Genomic DNA, 18723 nt, shown 5'->3' with positions numbered 1-18723 from the left:
TAGAGGTCGCATTATGCAACCATAGAGGGTAAGTAGCATTGACATTATATTACATTTTTAGCATTTACCATCATTTTCAATGGCAAAAAAGTGGTTAAAATATTAAAATTTGAAATGTGAGCCCAAACTGACAATCCTCTGTAGAGGAGATGCGCACACATTGCACCTGGATGCAGAGCTGTGGGTAGCAGAAGGTCAGAAGAATGCAGATTTGACGGTACACAGGACAGGTGCTTTGAGAGCACACATAGGCGCGCGCGCACACACACACACACACACACACACACACACACACACATGCAATCTGCTGGACATGGTAGACAGATCTCTTTTCAGTGTGGGTTTAAGAATGACTCATATGTAGCACACACCTTTGGTCGGCTCCTGCTTGCGTATGGTCTCACGTCCTCGACGTCCTTTGCAACTCGCCGCACACTTGCGCGTTCTCCGGTCCGGCCGGACTGCCGTCACCGTCAGCTGCTTTGCATTCGCGGGACGCCGGCCTGCTACCGCGGTGATGGACTGCGAAAGTAGCTCTGCAGACACCTCATTACAGAAGTGCCGGAGTGTGCGGCACCGGCGCGGACCCCCGACGCTCGCTGACAGGCCTGGTGAAGTGGGGGCGGGCCTAAATTTAAACCGCGTGCCGACGTCCGGATATCACTCAGGCAAGAGAAAACAAAGATGTCGCCTGCCTTTTGTGAGCGATGGCGGGGAAACTAATGGGACGATGCCAACGCTTCTACTTCTGTGTCAAGTGCTTCCCGTGTCCCCGCTCGGCCTGCTGCCGTTTCCGTGACTCATCCCGGCCACTTTGGAGCCACCGGACAGGGCGTCGAGGCCGGCGGTGATGCAGGGAGGCACTGAGCAAATTACGTGTTCCTCCCTGTCCGTTCTCCTGCCACTTGACGGGGACGTGTTATGCCTCATCTTTCGCCCGAGTTTTTTCCTGCCCAAGTGAGAAGTGAACGTAGGCCGTGCTGATGAGCGCTAAACAAAGCAGCGTGACGGCCGGTGCCCTGACGCGCGCGTTTCCGCTGTGATGAACTGTGGCTTCGCCTCCGCCGAGAAGACAACAGCGGCGCGGTCACTGCTGGTAGCGGTCGCGCTCTTCTAGCTGTGTGTAGTTGTGTGATTTCTCACTCCATCTAATGGTCTTTTCTCTCTCTCTCTGACTCTTCCAGACAAACCCATCCACTTCTCCCCAGCACCAGCCCCTGATGGTAAGTCCTCCCCGTCGTTCTTGTCTAGCTGGTGGGCTCAAAGCCCGCCACCTTTTGGATGCGTGTGCGGAGGTCTGCGTGTGGCAGCCATTTAGCATTCTTTACCTGTGGGGGGGGAGGATGGGGAGCTTTGCTTTGATGCTCACCGTTTGACAGCTTCATTTGTTTGCTCCACTGTTATGGCATTCTCAGCAGCGGCTGCCCCTGCTCGCTGGGCTCCCCTTACATAAGCTGTGAATTTAAGAAGGGCAGGATACCGTATGTTTTCCCACACTCCCCACCCCGCCCCCGCTCACAATCCCGGTCCCCTTTTCACCACTGGCCACACGAGCCTTTGCTGCCGCTCCTACTGGGCCCTCCGGTGTTAATCTCTACAGTTAGAGGGGCTATTAAGCTGCTGAACTGCAAGAATCATTAGACAAACACAACAATTTATTGGCAAACGGTGGATCTCTGCACTCTCTAATTGGGGAAAACAGCTGGTTTTCATGGCCATTCATGAATATTGATGAGGCAGCACATGAAACGGAGCTCGGCGGTCCAGAATGCTGAGGCCACGGGCGGACCTTTCCGGCAGTCTGGGGTGCTGGCCGGCGTGGCATGAGGGCAAAACCGCCGTTCAAACACAATGCGGGTTTCGGCTAACGAGGAGCTGACCTGTGCTTGGGAGAACGTGGGGGTGTTCCACAAAATCCACAGCGCGTACAACTAAATCAGTTCACATTAAATTCCTCCTCCTAACTCCTCCTTCAGTCAATATCACTGTTCCAGTGTTCTGACTCTCAGTCCCAGTTTAAATTAATTCTGATTCTACTGATCCATACAGAGGAGTTGCTAATATATGGAAGTGTTGATTACATGACACTGAATGCTTTCTCTTTTTTTTTCTTTTTAAATAAATTATGATTTGTTTTTGCTTTGGCCTGTAGTCCCTGGTATTTTGGCTCTAGGCTATATAATTTTTAATGCAAGCATTTTGCAATGTGTTTTTCAAACTTAAACCAAGAGAGCACTTCATTGTTACCCTGACACATTTTATGTTTTAATTGTTATTCTTGAAACCCCCAGATGTTTGGCTGAGCATTCGTCTCTAGGATACCTTGAACTAGTCATTACGAAGATAGCCGAAATGCGAGCAGTCGCATGAAGCTGGATTCGCATAGTAAACCTGGTTTTCGCTTACCTTCAGTGCAGATTTTGTATTTAGGTCTAAGGAAGAGCAATGTGTAGAATTTAGGGCCTTTGTGGTCGCCCTGCCTTTATACGTTTGCTTGCATGTAGCAGAAGAAGAGTGGAACCTACTGGACTACAGTGAGCACACCTCACGCTGGCTGATGTAGTTCCTCCGGAAGATGCTGGGGAGCCCGCGGTGCCGAACAAGTTCTCGAGGAGCCCTGCCCCACTCCCACTTCCAGCTGAGACCCACGATGGGGGGGCAAAACATTGACCACGAGGGACATGGCACAGAGACCCCTGGTGTTGCATGTTAGGAGGAGAGGCGGTTTGCAGCCCAGACTGGGCACGATGGCATTGAGGACTGCAGTCGAGCGTCAGGCGACCTCAGCTACTCTCATCAGCATCTTACTGCTGCATAGATGACTGAATTAAGGCATGACTCTTGTAAGAGTGATTACAAGAATGATTCTGGATGATTCAGCGCTAATGAGCCATTTAAGAGCTTTAATAAGTTCAATTCGACTTTGACTATTGAGTGATGCTTGAGCATTTTTTAAATCCAAGGCAAAGCAGGTTGGTTGCCTTCTCTACTCAGCGTGGTGTGACGCAGCCTTGTGTTTCTAAGACGGAAACAGAAGTAGAACTAGTGAAGCGGCTCCTTGCTCTGAAAGCCACTATCAGATGTACTGAGAGCCAGGCGGCAATATTGGACCGGGCTCACATTGAGTTAAAATGCTTTCTCTGTTGTAAGGTTTCCTATTAACTCTGGTTATGTCCATTTATATCACCATTTTCGGTGTAACAACTGAACTGAAATCAAATTGCTCTTCACTCATTATACACACACACACAAACACACACACATATATTTATTTAGATGCACACACTGAAATCTAATACATCCCAAATGCAGGTTTGCTGGATGTTCTCTGCTGCTGAAATACACACAAATAGTGTCCTAGTTCTTGTGTTGTTTTCTACTGTAAACGGAAAGTGGTTATGGGTAAAGGCAGTACATCCCGTGTGCCGTCCGAGGTGCAGCGGCTGGCAGGTATTAATTGAAGAGCACAGCCCCGCTGATACCTTCTGTACTACGTTTGTAGTCATGAGTTGAACACTGAAGCCTCTGAATATGCTTTTTTCAACACAGTCGCTCACTTTTTGAAAACAGTTCTTGAAAGTGTAGGTATGTGGACTGTTTAATGCGGCGGCCTTTAGAAGATGGCGAACGTCGGAGTGCTGAAGTGGTTGTCTAAGCTCGCGATTGTTCTCATGCCTGCTGGACACAGGCCTGGCGATTGTAGGATGTGTGTCTACAATTAGCGGCCAAATCCCGCCCAGCAAAAGCCATCTAATCACTGGCTAAAAACTGACAAAGCAACAAAGCTCTCTCTAATTAGCGTCTTGCTCACATTGAAAGTCTGATACCATGCCATCCAGAATAATTATTGCTTGTCGTGTTGAGATATAATAGCAGTTGTTCCAAATTAGGCTGTTGTCTTGCGACGGAGAACTGCCAGATTATGTAACTTGAGCGATGAAAGTTCAAGAGGATTTTGAGTTCAACCAACAGCAAAAAACTTGGGTAAGAATTAAAGCTACTTTTTTGACAAGTAATGAATGGGGACTCTCATATACACGGTATGTGTGTGGAAGCGCTTGCTACTCATATGGATTTCCACGTGAGGGAGAAACAAGCGCTTTGCTAGGGTCATCGTCTGCGCACCTCTGATGGGTAAGAGCAGGCAAACTCCACAGCCTGATCTGGACTCGAACCCATACCCACTGAACACATGAGAAGTGCTGAGGCACTGCCTTTACCCACTGCATTACCATATCTGAGGCTTGAATTACTGCCTGTGTCCTCATCACTTATTCCATTTTCCTGTACAAAAATTGTCCTGAAAAACAAAATTACAGTGGTACGAGACATACTTCAGTGGTCCTTTCGGGTTGCATTTTTGTGCTTTATTATTTTATGAGACACACCCATTAACATTAGGTGTATCATATAAATAATCTACTATTAATCCTTTAATTTAATCAAGCATAACTGCTACCGCGTGAATCCGAAGGTTCGCGTGTCCCGTTTTTTCCTGTGATTCTAGTGGAACGTGGTGCTGGTTCAAGACTAGCAGGGTAGCAGGCAGTGCAGCCACTTCAAAACCACTGCAGAGTCATTAGGCAGGAGGTGGTGGTTGAGTGTGTGCACTTTATTTTTTCTCATAACAAACAAATAAATACAAATAGTAGAAATAGAAATAGGGAAAAAATGTGCTTTCAGGGACAGTTAAATGAAGAAAAAGAGGAAAAAGCCTTTCTGGTAGGAAACCAACAAGACACGTGGGATTTTACACCTTTTTTGTCTCTTCCCAGTTCTCTCTCCTCCATCTCTTTCCCTTTTAGAGAGCCTTAAGTGGCTGCGATAGAGGTAACACAATAGCTGGTGTTCAAATTGCAGTAAGGGCATTGACGAATACCTTTAACCAGTGTACGGTTATGCCGTGCGCAGTGTATACGGTGTGTGCCACTGCAAAATCGTGATACAACTAACTCTTCCATGAGCTTGTGGTTTAATGAAAGACAAGTCTATGCCGTGTCCCAATTAGTCCTGTTTCAGTTTGGTGGAGATTCAGAAGGTCCACGGCGCAAAGGTGCTTCTTTTTTCATCCAAAAGCCCTTATTCCAGCTGTCTGTGTGGATGTGAATCATCATGATGTTCCTGTGTTCCGTCTCTTTTCCGGTACCAGTCACACACCAAGTCACACTTAACACTCTCACTTATAGTGCAGCTCTAAGTCACGATCGCTGTCCGCGTGCACCGTTATTTCAGTGTTCCACTTTACATGGGCTGTTACATTTAAATAACCCATCTGCGTATCAATTTTAATACGCTTATTTCAATATTCAAGTCAGATCTGATGTGTTAAAGCACGTTTTATATACTGTACTAACAATGTCGTTTTTGTCACCGGCTTTATTGCTTTGTGTGTCTCTTGGATAGTGCAACTGTACTTTATGCTTGTTTTCTGTTGGTCAGAATAATGCTGTAAGGCCACTGCAAATTAAGGGATTTGTTTGCCCTTCAGCAAATTCCAAGAGTGGCGAGGAGCGTTCAGGATGAGTCCGAGAAAGAGGCCAAAAGCACCCCGACAACAAAATGTCTGATTGTGATTGATTTCCAGCCCCAGGCAGATGTTCTAGAGACAGGTGTCTGATGCTCTTAATCTGCGTGGAATGTTCTTCCATCTTCTGAGAAAATTAAACTTTGAATCATGTGGTTTAGAATTGCCATGCAACAGTATTGCCGTTTGACAAGCAATGAAGCGTTGTTCATTTCTTGTCTTCATGAGTAATGTCCTGTTTAGTCTCTGGGACATGTTCAAAGGCAGGTGTTTGAAATATGAATTTCACGTTCTCCGAGGAGTGCACCCCCAAAATTTCCAACTGTAATTTCTAAACAGGAATTGATGATTGTGTACTTCCTGTTAGATTTTTTGAAACAAGCTCCAATGAAATTGAATCTCTTAGGGGGAGAAAAGTCTCATTTCAGTTTTCATCTCTTTCCTGGACTAAATAAAGACATAAGGTAACTTTCAACTCCAGTGTCAATTAAAAGCCTTTACAAGAGCTGCGTGGCACTTTACTCTGGCCCACTGCATGAAGGGCCTCTCGTACCCTGTGTTGGTGTAATTCTAGTAAGGATGTACTTGTCATTTCAAATAGCATCTTATTAAGACCTGGGGAAATGGAGTGATTGAACTTCCGACCCAGCTAGACGCTTGAATGAAGAGCACACCTGAGGAGTGTAATGAGGAGTCGAGGACAGTGGTTGCCAAGGCAATCAGGGAGACAGGAAGCACTTTGGGGTAATCTAGGGACACCTGTATGTCCACCCACCCCATTGTCATTAGCCAAGCAGTGATGGAAAGTGCGCTGTTTTTCAGACTGAAACCAGGCCAGCATCGGCTTTTAATATTTTGTGTCGGTCACTTGCAACGATGGTGTTTGGTATTGTGATGTGCAGTTCAGCCTAGATGGCCCCAAAGTTCCTTCATTCTCCCCTTTACAAAAAAAAACTTATTCCTATAATTAATTTCATCTTTGCTGTGTTCTTGACAGTGAGACTCTCACCCTTAGAGGAGCAGAATTAATTACAGAGAGCCTGCTATCTTAATTAAATCTTTTCACGTCGCAGATTTTGCACAATAAGAGTTGAAAAATCTCCCTCATCTGTTGGGTTTGCAATGGATGGAGCGATACTGCGATGTCAGAGGCACGCTCGGACTCCCGCATCTGGCTGCGCACTAAGAATACCTGCGCACCGGTAAGATTGGCGTGCGTGCCAGTTCTCTTACACATTTTAGTCCTCAGAGAAAGTGCTTCCCTCACACTCGCATTGTTGGCGTAGCGCAGCACTCTTACGTAAAACCCAGGATAGCATTGAAGGCACCAATTAGAAGGAGAAGGACAAAAATTTGCAGCCCTTGGACATTTTCCAGCATGACTCATCGCGGTACTTCTCCCAGGGCGCGGGAGAAAAGTCGCGGGCAAATACCGACGCCATCAAAGAAACAAATCTCAGAAGTTCGGTTTAAACGGAAGACAGGAAGTCGTTAAATTAGCACAGCTGTTAGCGGACACTTGAATTGATCCCTGGGAGGAGGGAGGGATTGACATTCACCTGTTACCACAGGGTTGCAGTCGCTCCAGTCGTCACGGAAAAATCGGAGCTGTTGAGCTGATCGATGTCAATACCCCCTTCTGCTTTCCGTATGGCATTCTCGGTGAGGCCGTGGCTTTCGAACCCCTGTCACCGCGTGACGCACTTTACCGATCCTATGAGACAAAGTTTGTTGGATCGCCTAAAGCGCTGAGTAGTGCAAGCGGGTGATCGTTGCCACAGTTTACCTTAAACGAGCTCTGGCTTCATGGTAACTTCCTGGTAGTACTACTTGTAGCCACAATAGGGTCCCGCGCTCGTGTGTGTAACGCTTCATTTGGAGCTCAGTGTGAGCTCGTTCCCAGCGTCATCACAGCGACTAGTAAAACCCAGAAATATATCAGCTGCTGCTTCCTCTTCCCCAAGAGGAGATTCCGCTCTTTTGGAGAGGCTCAGGCTGGAGGGGAGTCCTCGTTTTGTTTAGCAGGCTGCCCCAGTTTCTGTGCGAGGCGAGTAAAGCCTGCGTTTTAACACCGTTATTAAACCATTTTAATCGGCGTCGATGGAGATGTGGAGGTCGTCAGTGGTCATACACTGTTGCTTAACACACAGAAGGGGTGAAGGAGTGAGGAATGGGAGTGGTCCTGTAACTTATGAAGTAACTTAGTGTGAATTACCCATATAATCACCTGGGTAATTTTTCCATTGCGGCAGTTTTAGGGTAATTCCCTTGTTCAAGGGTACTACAAAAGCAGAATGTGGGGTTTGAACCTCCAGGTTCAAACCAGGGACTTAGTAGCCTTTGAATGAAAGGTGGCAGTACCAGCCACCACACTACCTGGTCCCCCTAAAAAGTGAACGTCATCCGTTGCTTGTTGCAGTATCTATAACTGTTCATGTAGTATTTTGAGCCTGTTATGGACAACTGGTAGCGTAGTGGTTAGAGCTGCTGCCTCTGGATCCAAAGGTCGCAGGTTTAATCCCCACCTCCAGCTGTAGTTCCCTTGAACAAGGTACTTCCTCTAAATCGCTCCAGTAAAGTTACCCAGCTGTTTAAATGAGTAAATAATAGCAACCTTGTAATAACTGTAGCCTTCACATTGTAAGTTGATTTGGAGAAAGGCGTCAGCTAAATGAATAAATGTAAATGTAAAGTTTTAATAGCCTCGTGAATTTGTGTGCATGAGTTTACGTGCATGTGTTTCCATCGTGTTGCGCTCCTCTGCCTCTCCTGTGTGCGTATGACCCGCAGTGTCATTTATGTGCGCAAGTACTCGTGACATTTTACCCTGCTCCTGTATGTCTGACTGTGTCCCTCCCCACACGTACGTGTACTAAGCGTGCCTGTGTCAATGTGTGTGTGTCGTTATGCTAGTTCCTCGGCATCAGTGCATGACTGTGTGCGTGTCTGAGCACACAGACATACCACGTTTGCTGATGCGTTTTGCCATTTATGTCTAAATACGTATTTCTGTACGTCGATGTGTGTATGCGGGTGTGTGACTTTCCACATGTGGATGTTTGGGACATAGTACATGTCTCAGGATAGTTATGGGTGTTTTTGTCAGCGAGTGTCTGTGTCATTGTGTGAGTGTGCACGCACGCACCTAAGAGTGTATCTCCCAGCTCACTTAGTGCCCTGTGGGACGGCGGCTCAATGTGCTCTAATCTGTATTGTTTCTGCCTTCCTTTAATGGCTTGTTTGACACGGGCGCTGCACACGGCAGCACACAATTATGACAAGGTGCTCAGGCTGAGGACGCTCACAGACAGCGCTCCGCTGAGATCTTTCCGCAGGGGTGATGGGTGGCATGGGGAACGGGAGGGGGCTTGGGGGTGCGGGTTCCACTAATGTGATGCGCTGACAGAACGGGCCACTCTTCCGCACTGCACATTTCTTCTCCTTATTTTCCCCTGGAAGAAGGAGCAGCTCCCACCAGCTGTCAAACCTACGGAGACTCGTACCCTTTACTGTCAGAGAAGTGCTCCTCTGTCCCTGGAACCCCATCACTCCCCTCCCAGCTCTGAAAAACCAGCATTTAAAGTACGGCACGGAAATGACTCTTACGCTTCGCTCAGCTGTAACCGTTCCCTCCTTTCTGTGTGCTCTATCTATGTCACTTTGCTCCTCAGACTAGGGGAGAAAATGTTAACTGGACAGACATGTTGATTTACATTTCAAGGTGCCTCGTGTCTCAAATGTTGACAGGCATCTTAAATCATATGTACTAGCGATTTCCTGATGTGGTCCTGAGGGGAGGGGGTGTCCTCGTTTTCCAGCACTGAGATTTAACAATTGACCATCCACTGTGCAGCTCTGTTTCGTTATCTAATACTGTTTTTAAAATATATGTATTGAAGATGTACGTCACTTTAGAGAAAAGCATCTGCTCAAGGAACATCTGGTGGTGTTGTGGTTACAGCTTCTGCCTTTAGATCCAAAAGCTGCAGCTTTGAGTCCCACCTTCAACTGTAATACCCTTCATTAAGGTACTCACCCTACGTTGTGGCAGGAAAATCTCCCAGCTGTACAAATGGGCGAGTTGCTTCGGAGAGAAGTGTCTGCTACATGAACAAATGTCAATGAATAACTGCCTAAAAATGAACAAGGCAAGGGCATGTAATATTTCCCATTAAGGCTGTTGGAAACTGGGTCCTCGGTTCTTGCCCAAAAAGCCAGTCGAGAGAGGAGACGGTCAGAGGGACGGATCTGAGTGATGTGCAGGTAGAAACGAGAACCAAACCTACGTAGATTTACAAACATATGTCGTCCCTTGTGGACCCCAAAGTCAACAGCGCGCTTATAAATGGAGTGCAGCAGGTTTCAATGAGCTTCCCAGCGTGCGCTAATATCGCTGCAAGAGGTGATCCAAACGTAACAGAATTTACAGTGCAGCTCCCTATATGTAGTCATCATGAGGAAACATTATCTGGCAAATAAATGGCCTGTGTTCAGCAGATCGTGTGTCACTTTACTTGCTTTACGGTTCTCCCTGCATCTCCATCTGCTCCATGTCTAGTGCTTACTCTCTCTCTCTGTATGTTCGGTGGGGTCTTCCCCTGATGTGTGGATGAAGCAGGTAGCAAGGACCAGGAGGATCTGTCTTCTTCTCACATCAGCAGGAAGGGGGGGGTCAGAGAACGTGGGTTCGAGGTCCTTGTCCTTGGAGATGTGTCCGATGGTGCAATGTGCTTCCGGAGCAACGAAGTCCAAGCTTTCAGAATTCATATTCTCACTTATTAGCCGGTATCAGCGTGTCGGGACCGTGCTGGAGAACGACTCAGCATTTGTTGAACAAGTGAGATGTAGACCACAAGTTTTCGTTTGAGCGGATGTAGAATTTTTTTCAGGGAGCCATCCATCGATCACATGGGTACTTCAGTGGCGGTGCATTGCAGAGCAGCCCCCCATGACCATAAGGACCACTCTGACTACTTTCTGTCGTACAAGGTGTTGCATACTACTGGGTACCATATGACTAGTTAGCTCATACTAGTCACTGGTTTGTTTTAAACTTTCTTGACAAAGGTCCACTGTTCTATTATTTCTGGGCTTGGTACTTCACCCTGACCCTTCTGCTTCTAGGCCCAGTTCATCTGGCAGGTGACACCTCCATTCCCTATAAGGGGTCTCTAACAGAGGAAGAAAATGTGGAACGCGCCGCATTTAAACCCTGCTACAAATTGGTTAAAGACACGGCAGGTTACACAGTATGTCTTTTCTGCGACAAATGACTGTTTTCCAGCCCTTTCCAGTGTCACTGTGAGCCTTTTTCCAGCGCTGGAGAGCCAAGCGCAGTGTTGCTGAGTGTCGGTTCAGAACCAGCACAGAAGTGGAGCAGCGCTCGTCTAATGAAATACTTTGGAGTGTCTAATTGCAAGAGGCCAGACAGAGGCTTTTTGCTATGCAGACACTGGAGTGCAACAGCGCAGCGCCTCACATCTGCCTCATCTGCATAATGAAAGGCATTGTTGGGTGTCGTGAGGAGAAGCGGCAGGCAGCTGGGAAGGCGGGGAGTCTGAGACGAATTTCAGCACCCTCCGCCGACTCTGCCGCCCGCGCTCTGCGGGGGGGGCTGCGGTGCCCATGAGCGATGTGTCCAAGGAGGGTGTCGGAGTACGATTGCGGGGAGTGTTCGGTGTCCAGGCAGGCGCAGATGGAGATCCTGGGGCTGCCCTGGAGCACCGAAGCCAAGGAGCGTGGCCCGTTGGCTCTGTGGGATCTCATGTTTTGGGTCCATTTTTCATGTCTCCATCAGAAAGAGGTCATGACGTGAGCTCGAAATGCAACATTCAGTTCAGTGAGGTTCGCTTCATGTCGCATAATTCAGCTAGAAAAGATTGCTGTGTTTTGCTTACATTGGATTGGAAACAGAGAACTGGTATCCCACAACTTCTGAAGCAGAAACATCACTTGTCAGTGCAGGTGTTAAGTGTCACCGACAGTCAGAAATACCTTGACTCCCCGCAGTGTCCAGAAAGCAGTCACCGCCTCGTCCTTCTGAAACTGCCTTGACCTTTGACTTTTCTAGCATTTTGCATCACACCATCTACACAGACCTGGAAGCAAGTGCTTGTGAGACTTGGACTAAGGTCTTCTAGGCATGAGTTGCCCAGCTCTGTGCACGGCAACACTGGGGCCCATATCTGGGGGCCAGATCTCCGCTCGCAGGAGACATGATCATAGAGCTCGCAATGTTCATTGGGCTGAAGGAGCTCTGTTACTGAAGCACTTCTGGTGCTTCGGTGGCTCGGGAAATTCCTTTTCGGGTAAGTCTTTAAGTGACCGTGGCCCATAGAAGTGCGGACATTCCTACCTGTGGGGTCATTTGCTGCGCCTCATGAGGTGAAGCTGGGTCAGGAGTGGCCACCGTGTTTGAATAGACTACTGGAGGACAGCAGGTTTTTGTAGTGTGGAGTGGTCCCTAAGCGTAGATGATGTTGCTGAGCTGAAAGCTCCTGTTTTGTGTTCCCTTAAACGCTTGTTTCTTTCACTTTCTTCATGTTTTCAATTAAGAAAAAAGACACACTCTGTTGGCCCACTGTCACGACCACGCTCGCACCTCAACCAGCAGCATTTGGCTCCGATTAGGCACCTGGCTACAAAAGACACCAGTGAACCACTTCCCAGTTGCGGAATCTCACTTGAGGCAACCGTCCCATCTGCGCTTTCAAACCTGCCTCACTTGCTTACCCCACGTCCAGCTCCCCACGATACCCCTGTCCCGCTACATGTCTCTTTGGCAATAACCCCCCGCCTCGTCCCTGACCACGACTTGAGATCCTTGCCTCTGTTCAGTTCACCGATCAACCAACCGTTCACCCGTCCCCGACTACGAGAACAAGCCTGGTCCTTTCATACCGAATAAACAATCCTGCGATTGGGTCCAGCCTCCTCCATGTCCTCTGTTCATCATGAGACCCACCCTACTCCACCTCGCCTGGCAAACCCAGTGTCACCATGGTTGCTGTGCATTTCGGTCTGTACCGTTTTGCACTGCCATTACATTTCACTTTGTGACGTTGAACAGATTTGGTTCTCTATCTGAAAAGTTCATATCAACATTTTCGTTTTATTCTTCTCTCCTTCTGATATCACCTGCCATTAATCTGCTTCGATATGACAATCATTTCAGGGAATATAAATTTGGTATGATGTTTCTCACCTTTGCATTTACATTTATTCATGTAGCAGATACTTTTCTCCAAAGCGATGTACATCTCAGAAAAAATACAATTTGTGCATTGCATTTAGAGAAAGAGAGACATAGTTCCAGTCACGTGATTCTTAAGTAAACCTAGTTTGTTTCTTTCCACTTTATGCACCGATGTTCATCACGCAAGTAGGTGCACAAAAGTCAGGATAAACAAATCCTGTTCATCTTCCAACTTTTTTTTTAAAGGTACGCAAACCTTTAAAACATAGTGGTAAACTATGCCACTATGTGCGGTGTGCAGGTAAACTTTCATACCTAAAATTGAAGTAAATCATTCTGAATCACAGTATGCCAAAGAAGCGTCCGTGTCTTGCTAAAAGAAGCTTTTTATAGTCATTGTATCTCAAAGACCGGTCTCCAGAGGAAACCAGCTCTCCGATTTGGCTTGACGGAGCTCTGTGGTGAGCTTGTCGTCGCTTGACGTGGATGCTAAATGTGTGAGAACATGAAAGAACATTTGCTGTAAGGTGAGCACGACTTGGAAGGAAATATTTTCTGAAAACCAGTCTTTTGAAGAAATATGTCCTATTCAGGATTGCATTTCTGATTTAAGGCACCTCCGATTGGCTTTTATCTGCCTCTTTTCCACCCTTCATCGAGCTCAGCTCTTCACCAATCCCTGTCTACCACCTCACTTGAGCTCTCTCTTTTTCCACACTTCATCTCTCTTCGTCCATTCTTGTTTTCCCCCATTACCTAGAGTCTTAGTCTTGCTCCACTCTTCATCCACGTCAACTTCCCCTTTTAATGTCTTTCTTTCCTGAACTTCTCCGCTTTCTTTAAATTCCTTGCTCTCAGTCTTTCTTTGTTCATTGGTGCCTGAAAACCGTGATTTCTGGATGAAGGTCCCAGAAGGAGTGGAAGATATGAATGCAGAAACAAGCGATCGAGCAAGTCTGACGGGGGGACCAGGGGGTTATGGGTCTGACTGAGGAGACCGCATACAGCGAGCTGTAACTGTGTGATTAAAAAATGATGTCATGGTCTTCTCGCTAGAATGCGAATGGACCACATCTATTGTCTAGCATTGTTGCTTTTTTCTTAACCCTCAAGTGCTCATGTTGTTGGATATGAAAATTGCAAAGAATACGATTGCGTAGAGGACACACAAGCGATGTGAGTGCCACTCAGTGCCCCGTCCGTGTGTGTACGCATACATTACCTCCGCATCTCACATGCTTGGGAACGCTCCTCTCCTCTCCTCTCTTCTCCTCTCAGAATGGGACCGTGTTTTTGTTATGCTCTGAAAAATTGGCTTGTGGTTTTTCTCTCGGTCACAGATAAACAGCGATGGCACTCAACAAAAGAATTGCACCACAATTCAGGAGCAAATGACCCTGGGGGGTATGAGATCAAACAGGGTTGTTTTAATGGTTTTTGAAAAAAATAACAGTTTAACTGTAAAATCGGAGCCTTTATACTCTGTGTGCACTGCCTTCCCACTCTGGAAATTGTACAATTACATTCATTTTCTTTCGGGATGGGATTTTGTTAATGGCGTTCCCTACTATGTTCAGTTTTTCTTCCCTGCTTGTGAGCACGTCTGTTTCAGGGCACCTTAATTAGCCGAAATGTTTGGCGTTCGGTTTATTGCTATCACCTCAATTTCAAAAAAATGTGCAGCTTGTGCATGTGGAGTGTGCATGTAGCTAGAAAATATCACTTCCTTAGCGGTTAGTGGTTTACTGAATTAAAACGTTTAAAAATCCTTAACGAAGCCATATTGCATAGACGTGTGGTGTTATAGATCAACATCATTCCCTTGTGTCCTGGGGAAGTTACCCTGCTGAGTATTTAGGAGTAAAAACTGCGGTTTGTTAAGCTGCTATACACTGTTTGTGTCTTTTCCATTGACTAGATTTAGCAAGACAAGGTGTTTCACCATGTCCTCCATGCATGATGTTGGTTGGCATGTGGGCGATGGATATAACCCAGTTGCCTTTTTGTCATTGTCACAGCATCAGGGTACACAAGACGTGCTATGTCCTGTGACCTGTGTTGGAACCTCGGAGTGCAACTGTTGCCCCTGCCGTTGTTGCTGTTGACACTTTAAAGAATACGTGAAGAATGTGTTCACTGCATCACAATAAATAAATCATCAATAGCCTCTTTGTGGTTAAGGACCCGAATAAGAACAGCCCCCTGGTTATCGCATAGATCGAAATGATTTTGATGCTTGCCCCCTTTTATGTGCGATCCACTTCCTGTGTTTGTCAGGTGGTAGGAGCCCTCCTGCTGAACACCGTTCCATTTCGCTCTCCGCCATATGCTCCCCCAGCCCCAGGTGGCACCCGCCAAGCAGGAAGCAGAGCTAGAGCTCCAGCCAGCTGCTGATGGAACCTCCTCCCTCAGGCACGGGGAATGTTCTGCTCGCCACGCTGCTCACAGGCACGATTCGCAATGTTGAATTTTACTTAATCTGTTATTAATCTTGCAGCTAAGGGTTGGGAGTTGTTGAGCCGTATCTCCAGGATCTGCTGTCAAGGGCCGGACAGACCGGAAGCTGCTATGGTTCAAAAGAATCATTATCAGCTTATCTCAGCATCCGCAGTAGAAGGCAGCTTCATGGTAGCCTCAAGCCTGCTACTTCTATCCAGTGGAAGAAAGTTGAGCTTTAAGCTCAAATGCAAGATGCTTCTCCTTGTTTTCTGAACTGTACTTAGCCTCCTCATAAATTGGACCATGACGAAGAGGGCACTTAACTGTTTCTTCATATACAGTGTCCAAGTACTGCCAGTTGTGCTTTTCAATCTCTGCTCGGTGTTGTAGATGCTGAAATAAAATTGTTTACGTGAGCATCGTGGAGCGATTCCTTCGGCTATCTCGCAAGTGGCTCCGTTTGCAGGTGAATGAGTTTAGGAGGATGTGGGAACCCACAAGCGCTAATGAAGATATGTAGCGGTGATCAGGTCATCTTGAACTGCGTCTGTCAGCGGTGCTGCCATTGCCTTCGGAGCGCTGCTAAAGACTGAGCTGCGATTTCCTCTCCTCCTCTCAGGTGGTGCCGGAGAGGAAACTCAAAAGCCAGTTTTCAGGGTCCAGAGCAATTGCAGGCGCAATACCTTTTTTGAGCGATGATGATTACGTCTTCTTCCCTATTGTGCTGTCCACTCCTGTCTCATTTCCAGTTTAGAAGGACACGGGCCTTGGAAATATGTGGTAATTGCTGGGTCTCAGGGTCTGGTCGTTGCTTTGGAGACTCTAACTGCAAGGTGTTGGACACCTGGTGTGGTGCAGCAGGTTGATGCAGGGAACTGCCCAGGTGTTAAATTGAAAGCGCATTGGCTGCTCCCCTTTCAGTGATGCTGTTCAATGGATGCGCCATCCCTCTCTGCTTCCGGAAGCTTTTACTGCTTACTCATTCTCCAACCGGCATTTATGCAATTTTCATCTCATTCCAAGAGCGGAATATTTCTAAATGAAGAGCCAGCCAAGGCATTTTCACACAGTCACTGACAACTCAAGAAAAGCACAAGGTTCTCTTATTCTAATGATCCCTTTGTTGTCCATATTGCATACCTACCTACATACTGGAGCAGATGGCAAGAGGCTCTCGTCCAAGAGTGTTTGCAGATGGTGCTCTACCTATCATTTGGGTCATGATTGCCCAGTGACAGCAAGGCTTGGCATCTTGATGTGACATCCTGTAACTCCAGGGGACTGGAACCCTTTCCAAACTGCCCCTTAGCGGACAGTATGTGGGTACAGTGGAAAAAGCCCAATATAAATGTGGTTCATGGCCTGTGCGTGCCAGAGCCATGGATGCTGCAGTTACAGTGTTCCTTAAGCATCGTATTTCAGGACCGTATTTCGCCATCATCACGGCAACAACTCCTAGTCTTTGGCCTGACAGGGGTCTGGACTGTAGCCTGAGTACCAGTTATATATGCATCACATATCTGGTGATCTTAACAACAACATGTTCTTCACAGCAATCCGTTTTCAGGAGCAGTTTATCCTCAAGCAGATTACCAGAGATGACCTTTGCACAAAAAGGTATTTTGTTGTGGGGGTGTCACTGAAGTAAGTGTAGGAAAACCTTCTTCTGCTTCAATCGTAATAGACACTGTTTTCTCAGATTTTTGCTTGTCATCTTCAGATATTTTCATTAGTTTGGCCATGCAGTGGTTGTACAAAGATGCTGGAAGACCTTTGTTTTTGATGTCCTTCTTTTTTGTTGCCTTCGGTGAGCTTTTGCTCACGCTTTGCTCTGTTTGCCTTCTTAAAAGGCCATCACATGTCAAAGAGCTATTTAGCAAGGTTTTCAGCAACAGGGTTTAGGCAAACACAGTGTCTCCTGATGAATATGTAATCCCAGTCTAGCCAGTGAGCAACAAGTTTGCTCGTAAGAAGAACCCAGATGAAGCCGAGTCAGAGGAGACCCTGACCCTGTTGCCATAGCAACCTCAGCCTCAGACCTCATGCACAATTCATGCTGACCTTTCCCTCCAAAACGTGGCCTTCTGGAAACATGGTGGCAGCCCCTGGCCCTTTGCCCCCGGCCTGATCCCTTGGGGCTGTTTCCAGGCACTTCCCTAACTCCAGAAGCAGGTGGAGGGTGGCTGCAGAAATACAGGATATGAAATATTGATGAGGGTTAATGCTTTCCATTATCACTAGGGAAAGAATGGGCGGGGAGGTGGGGTGTACAGATTGGAGTGGAGCAGTCTAATAGGGATCACCACGATTCTGGGAGCGGGGGGAAGCAAGGCTGATCTGGGCTGGGCTGCCGAACACAGGCTACATGGCCAACACCCCCTCCAGTGCTTACTGAACGACGAGGCCCATCTCGGCTGCCCCTCATCATAGCGTAGCCCTCCCTGTTTGCCTCTTTTGAAGGAGCTCGAACATGTTCCTGCTGATTTCTGTATCATATTTTCTACCATTTTTCACCGGCATGTCAACCTCTCTTACTACATTCAAGAACGTTGGTTTATGATTACAAACACATTACTGCTGAAATATGATTGAAAGTATCCAGTGTTGCTTGTGCGTTTTTAGACAAATTTGGCAATATGAGGAGCTTTCGTTTTTTAAATATTAATCCTAGTGGCTGTGGTCTCAGGCACAAGGTAATATAAAAACAAGTAAACATCACAGAAATGCAGATTTTATTGAGTGTGGTTGTAGCGCTGTGGAGCAGCAGGTATTGCTGGTTTCTCACAGTACCTGAGCTGTGAGATTGTGTATCGATTTCTGCGGCGTTTATATGTACCCCCTTCGTTCATGAGGATTTCCTCCAGGTGCTCTGGTTTCCTCCCACAATATAAACACACATGCTTCAGGTGGATTTGTGACTAAAAGAATTCTCCACAGTGTGTGTTACACTGCTGTGGTACATAAATGGGTGCATGATTGTAGGGGGTTTAGTGTCGGAAATCTAACAGCGTGAGTCTCTTTGGATAAAGGTACAAGCTAAACGCTATACAGTAATCAATCACTATGTCGTTCTGGAGAAAAACATCAACTAAATGTAACTCCAGAAGAACGGCTTCAGGGCCTGCTGACAGTTGTAGGTACATGATGAAATGACTAAGTATATTTCTCGTTTTCTCAGTAGAGTTCTGAGGAAGTGCGAACATTGTGCCAGAAAAGTTGTATAGGGATAAATGTGCGTGCGATTGTCAGTGAGACTGTAGCTTCTTGTGAATTCCTCAGTTACAGACTTGAGCAGAGCACAGCTAAGCAGTAGCGAGCCAAAGGTGGAAGCACACGTAGATACTGGCCTCACCTTTGTGCTCTACCTGGTGTTTGGTTGCTTCTCAGCTCCATATCAAGGGTGTTTTGATGGACCCTGCTTACGGATATAGGCCCTTGCACTGTGACTGGAGTCTCTGCTCTACCTGCTTTTGCCATGCAAACCTCAGGCTCGGATCTTGTGGGTCAGGGACAATCTGAGAGACCGAGGATTCTAATCTCAAACACTTCCTGAAGAGTTGAGTCC

At 46.9% G+C, this 18723-nt stretch overlaps 1 protein-coding gene across 4 annotated transcripts in view; it reads left to right on the top strand.

Annotated features, from left to right (window-relative positions):
* The window catches only part of LOC108933886 (agrin-like), a 210151-nt gene that overhangs the window by 84801 nt on the left and 106627 nt on the right, over window positions 1–18723 (top strand). For all 4 annotated transcript variants that reach the window (XM_029246878.1, XM_029246873.1, XM_029246888.1 and 1 more), the window contains one exon: window positions 1185–1223. In XM_029246878.1, the coding sequence (XP_029102711.1) occupies window positions 1185–1223 (39 nt within the window). The remainder of the gene's footprint in view (window positions 1–1184; window positions 1224–18723) is intronic.

Source organism: Scleropages formosus, chromosome 2 (assembly GCF_900964775.1).
Source record: "Scleropages formosus chromosome 2, fSclFor1.1, whole genome shotgun sequence".
NCBI classification, from domain to species: Eukaryota; Metazoa; Chordata; class Actinopteri; order Osteoglossiformes; family Osteoglossidae; genus Scleropages; species Scleropages formosus.
This window is presented reverse-complemented; position numbering and strand designations above follow the sequence as displayed.